The sequence below is a fragment of the Myxine glutinosa genome, chromosome 3 (genome assembly GCF_964187855.1).
Source record: "Myxine glutinosa chromosome 3, kmMyxGlut1.1, whole genome shotgun sequence".
Taxonomy (NCBI): domain Eukaryota; kingdom Metazoa; phylum Chordata; class Myxini; order Myxiniformes; family Myxinidae; genus Myxine; species Myxine glutinosa.
In genome coordinates, this window is record NC_136263.1 from 63,869,394 (window position 1) to 63,875,442 (window position 6,049).

General features: G+C 43.8%; 1 protein-coding gene across 1 annotated transcript in view; it reads left to right on the top strand.

Moving 5' to 3' along the window:
- The window catches only part of CEP97 (centrosomal protein 97), a 32,210-nt gene that overhangs the window by 14,632 nt on the left and 11,529 nt on the right, over positions 1–6,049 (top strand). The window contains exon 8 of the mRNA XM_078774119.1: positions 38–219. Coding sequence (XP_078630245.1) covers positions 38–219 — 182 coding nt within the window. The remainder of the gene's footprint in view (positions 1–37; positions 220–6,049) is intronic.

Below are 6,049 nucleotides of genomic sequence, written 5' to 3' on the forward strand. Positions count from 1 at the left end.
GTTTAAGCACTTAAATGACGAGGATACTGTGGTGCAGGCAACACGAAAAAGAACTCGTCTTGGAAAAAATGGCGGGGAAGATGCCTGTGTGCTCCGCTGTGCAGAATGTTACAGCCCATACTGCTTGCAGGCCGTCCACATCACCCGCACTCTTGGCTGCAACTCCAGCATCCTACCAAGTGAATGTGGGTGGAAATTCAGCAGTAGTCCATTCAGAAGGTAAGGAAGGGTGAATGAACGGCTTTTTAATGGAATACTTCTGCAAACGTATGAATATGGGTTGCAACAGATCCTTCATGTCGATCAAATTGCAGAGTTTGTTTGCTTGATACCAGCAACCGGGGCATGATCCTCTGATTGTGTATGGCAGCTGAAGGAGTGGGCTGTGAATGGGGCATCTGTCACTTGCAAGTGCAAGACCCAGATGTTGCGGGATCAATATGATTTGTGTGGACGTGCAGTTTGAAACTATGGGTTTGAAACGAGAGCATGGTTTTGCAGTGTGTCACATTTTTATTGTGTCAAGGCATGTTATCCATTGCGTATGCTCAAACCTTGCATTTGTCCCTGTTTCCTTGTGATGTTAGTTGCAAAGAGTAATGGGTAACTTGGTGGCAGACCTTGGTGATGGACCCAGGTAGCTTGTACAGTCGTGGCCAAAAATATTGGTACCCTTGCACTTTTTTCAAATAACTCACAATTTTCTCGAACAATAAGTTGAAATTGACAAAAGTATTTGGTCTCCACAATTCTTTATTTCACTGTTAATATAACAGAACCTTTGTTTTTGATTCAGAACTTAATATATCCTTTTAAAACAGAAAATAAAAAGAAATGGCATTGACAAAATTATTGACACCCCAGACTTAATATTTGGTAGCACGGCCTTTGGACAAAATAACTGCAGACAAGCGCTTCCTATAGCCTGAATGAGCTTCCTTCACCTCTCTACTGGCAGTTTGGCCCACTCTTCTTGTGCAAACTGCTGCAGTTCTCCCAGATTTTAAGGGTGCCTTCTCCCAACTGCTGTTTTCAGATCGGTGTTCACAGGTGTTCAATGGATTTAGATCTGGACTCATTGCTGGCCACTTCAGAACAGCCCAGTGTTTTGTCTTCAACCATTCCTGGGTGCTTTTTGAAGTTTGTTTGGGGTCATTGTCCTGCTGCAAGACCCATGACCTTCGACGGAGACCCAGCTTTCTGACACGGGGTTGAACATTGCGCTCCAAAATGCCTTGGTAATCTCCTGATTTCATGATGCCATGCACACATTCAAGGCACCCAGTGCCAGAGGCAACACAGCAACCCCAAAACATCACTGAACCTCCTCCATGTTTGACTGTAGGGAAGGTGTTCTTTTCTTTGAAGGTTTCATTTTGTTTTTACAAAAAAGCTATAATTTGGTCATCTGTCTACAGGACATTTTCCCAGAAGGATTTTGGCTTGTTCAGGTGTGTTTTGGAAAACTCAAGTTGGACTTTCTCTGCAGTGGGGTCCTCCTGGGTCTCCTACCATATAACCCCTTTTCATTGAGTGGGTGATGGATGGTGAGTTGAAACTGTCGTACCTTGTATCTGAAGGTCAGCTTAAGTCTGTTTGGCAGTTGATCGAGGTGCTTTTCAGATGGTCTCGCGGCCACGTCCAGGGAGGTTGGCTACAGTGCCATGGGCCTTAAACTTCCTGATAACATTGCGAGCGATGGACACAGGCACATCAAAGTCTCTGGAGGTGGACTAAGTTACAGATTTGGATGAAACGGTGGTGGCTTACTACTACTACTACAACAACAACAACAACACCGACGGTTTAGGTATTTTATTAGCCAATTTATTAATTATTTAATAATTTAATGATTATTATTTATTTATTTTCATTATTAATCATTTATTTATTTTCTTTCTCATCTGGGCAATATCTGAGGCACCTTTTGAGCTTGGGAGCTGATATTTGGACATGCCAGTGACCAAGTGATGTGGCTATAAAGGATATTTTTTGATTTATTGATTAATCAATTAATCGATTGATTATTTATTGATTAATCAATTAATGATTAAATAATTTTGATTAATGACTTATTTAATTAATTTATCAAGAAGTTACAGCTTCGGATGATGCACTGGTGGTTTAGGTATGCTATTAGCCAATTGCTTAAGAAAATATTTTATGATCATTATTTATTGATTTTAATTATGCAATTAATCAATCAATTATTGTACACCTCTCCCTCCCAATACAGTCTCTATGAGCTGCACAGTGGTATCGCCGGGCGCCCCAGGAATGCCGCGCTGGAGGATATTAATTTATTTGGCATGGGGGCGGTGTACTTTGAATGTATCTGTACTTGTTTAGTTTTCTGTTTGATTTATTAATAACTTTCTCTCCATAAATATTTCAAGTTTCTGGTATCTTGAGCTGAAATGGTCATGCTGTTATTAGTCCCCTAAGTACACCTTAGTGTACACCGGAGGGGACTATAGCTTTGCACTCCGTCCCTCCGTCTGTCAGTCCGTCACGCAAAAAACAATTTTCCGGACTTTTTTTCTGAACTCTTAATGCTAATGACTTGGTACATGGTACTTCTAGCTTGGTACTTCAAACTTGGTACATGGTGTCCTCATGATAAGTTACAGATCAAGTTCGAACTTCACGACGTTTCGATCATTTTTGACAAAGTTATGGCACTTTGAACTTTGGTAATTTCCCCAACAGTTTTCCGGACGACAGACTGCCGGTAGGGGACATGTATTGCAGCGCAATACTCAGAATGCTTGTTACCTTTATATTTGTTTGATGATTTTGAATAGTGCTGCCTTTTGGTAGGCAGCATTTTCATGGCCGGCACAAGTTGACAGCATTAATGGTCAACTCCATAGTGTGGACTTGCATTGAGTGTAGACCAGCTCAGGGGGAGCAGGCAGATTACCACCTCTAAATCGCATGAATGAGATAGTTGGGTTTTTCAGTTTTTACGTACTTGCGAAAGAGATAGTTTTACGTACTTGTCTGATGGTGACATGGTAATTTTCTTGTGACTAGTTAGATATCCAGAATATTAATTTTTAATAATGCTGCCTTCACCCAAATTTGTACATTCCATTACCAAAGAGGGTTCTGATGAAATAATATATGGCCAGGATAACAAGCATTCTGAGTATTGCACTGCAATACATGTCCCCTACCGGCAGTCTGTCATCCGGAAAACTGTTGGGGAAATTACCAAGGGTTATTTATCCACAGGTTCTGAATCGTTCCCAATCGCTCATTACCTCAGGACGGGCTCACCTGTGATTCGCACTCGGGACTTCGATTTATACACCTTGCAGACAGGTCAGCAGAAGCACGAGAAAATAAGTTGTTGATAAAGAACCTTTCGAGTCGCTAAATATCAGTAATTTATTATATTTTCCGGTTCACGATCAATGATCGATGTGTATACATATGTTTCTCGGCTTGGCTCCGCCCCTCCGGAAAGTGCGCGCTGTGTCGCGGTTGACGTTGGCGAGACGAGGCTGAGGGTGCGCGGTGCGGCTTGATAAACAAGAGATATCCATTTAAAAAAATATTTTCGTTTAATTAACGATATCTGCCAAACCACGTGCCCTATCGCAAATTCCAAAAGGAAATTTTAGTAGATTGACATGCTGAACAGATCTGTGAAGTTTCCCCTCTATTGGATCAAAAATGAGGGAGGAGCTCGGTTTTAAAGGTTCATGCTTAAAAACGTCATAACTATGAAACCATGTGACGCATGACGTCATGCTCGTTGACTTTTTTGTTTGTCATGGGTATGCGATTCTACCTGCAAAGCTTGGCCTCGATCTATTCAGCCGTTGCAGAGAAAAAGGGGTTTTGTGTTTTCACGAAAAACAATATGGCGGCCGAACCACGTGACCTGTGACGTCATTATTACCATGAAAATATTCTACAGACTGAGTCCCTCCTAAGGTGAAAATTTGATCTCAATCGGTCCTATTATTGCAGAGAAATTGGTTTTTAAAGGAAATTAAAACTTAAAATGGCACTGAGTTAAGGATCATCAGAATTATCAGAATTACCAAAGTTCAAAGTGCCACAACTTTGTCAAAAATGATCGAAACGTCGTGAAGTTCGAACTTGATCTGTAACTTATCATGAGGAAACCATGTGCCAAGTTTGAAATCATTAGCATTAAGCGTTTAGAAAAAAAGTCCGGAAAACTGTTATGAAACTGAAAACTGAAAACTGGAAGGCAAATCCAACTGAAGGCAATCTCAGTTCCTTCCACCAAGCTCGAAACAAGTGTGTTTCTACCCTCAGGAGTGCCAGGAAGCACTATCTCTCCACACTCAAGATTGAACTCTCAAACCTGTCTCCTTCCTCCAAATCCTGGTGGCGTCTGGTCAAATCCGTTTCTGGTGTTTGTTCCCCCTCCATCCCATCCCTTACCTCAAAGGGCTACACAGTTGACACCGCACGTGACAAAGCCGAATGCCTCAACTCTGTGTTTGCCTCAAAATCTTGTGTCCCAAACCCATCTCTCTCTGTTCCCACCTTTCCCAGTCGAACCCAACTGCTCCTGGACTCTGTGTCCTTCTCTCCTGACAAGGTGGAGAAATTTTTATCAAACCTCGACTCTGATTCTGCAACTGGACCAGATGGCATCAGCCCACGGGTCCTAAAATCCTGCTCTTCCGCTCTATCTCACCCTCTCTCTGTTCTTTTCACCCTCTCTTTTTCTCAAGGTCATCTGCCAGCATCTTGGAAATCAGCAAACATTACAGCTTTACACAAAAAAGGTGCAAAAACAGATCCTTGCAACTACAGACCAATCAGCCTGCTCCCAATTATCAGCAAAGTCATGGAATCCATCATTGCTTCAGATATCAAATCCTTCCTCTTCTCCAATGGCTTGATCTCTGTCATCAATTTGGATTCAGACCAGGTCATTCTACTCTGGACATGTTGCTTCTGCTGTCTCAACAATGGATGGAGGTCCTCAATGCCAAACAGGAAATCAGAGCTGTCTCACTTGACATATCACGTGCCTTCGATACGGTCTGGCACCCAGCTCTGCTCACCAAACTCACCTCCTATGGTATTCATGGAAATCTCCACTCATGGCTTGCGGACTTCCTCTCTGGTCGTAGGCAACGTGTGGCCCTGAATGGATTTCTCTCATCTCCCCTTCCTGTTCTGGCTGGAGTTCCCCAAGGTAGTGTTCTGGGCCCTGTGCTATTTCTGGTCTTCATCAATGATCTCTCCGACTCTCTGGAAAATCCTCTCTATCTCTTTGCTGATGACTCCACTCTCTGCCGCTCCATTCCTCATCCCTCAGATCGGCAGGCTGCAGCCTCCTCACTCTGCAGACCTGGACAAAATCACAGACTGGTCAAACAAGTGGAACATGTCTTTCAATCCTGACAAATCTCACACTCTTACAATGTCTCTCCGAAAGGACCGACTGGAAAACCCTCCCATCTACTTTCTCAACAATCCTCTCCAAGAAGTTCTGTCGCTCAAGCTTTTGGGTCTCACTATCTGCCATGATCTTTCTTGGGAAAACCACATTTCCAAGCTGGCCTCCAAAGCCAGTCGCTGACTGGGCATCCTCCGTCGTGCGAAGTCCTTCCTTGGCACACCTGAGCTCCTCACCACATACAAGGCTTTCATCCGCAGCTCAATGGAATACTGTTCCCCCCTCTGGGCTGGTGCTCCTGCCTCACACCTAGCTCGGCTTCACGCTGTTGAGGCCAAAGCTTTCAGAATCATTGGAATCTCCTGCGATGAAGTCAACTCCGAGGGCCTTTCACTCACTCACCGCAGGCAGGTTGGTGGTCTTTCTGTCTTCTACCGACTCCTCTCCGGCCTTGCTCCCCCAGCTCTCTCTGTGCTCTGTCCCCCCAATATTCCTTCAGGTTGCACAAGATCTGCCTGCAACCCTCTTATGGTTAAACTGCCAAAATCTAGGCTCTCTGCTCACCTTCACTCTTTCATTCCCCTTTTCTCCCGCCTCTGGAACAAACTCCCCAACTCCCTTCAATCCCACTCCTCCCTCCAGGTCTTTAAAACA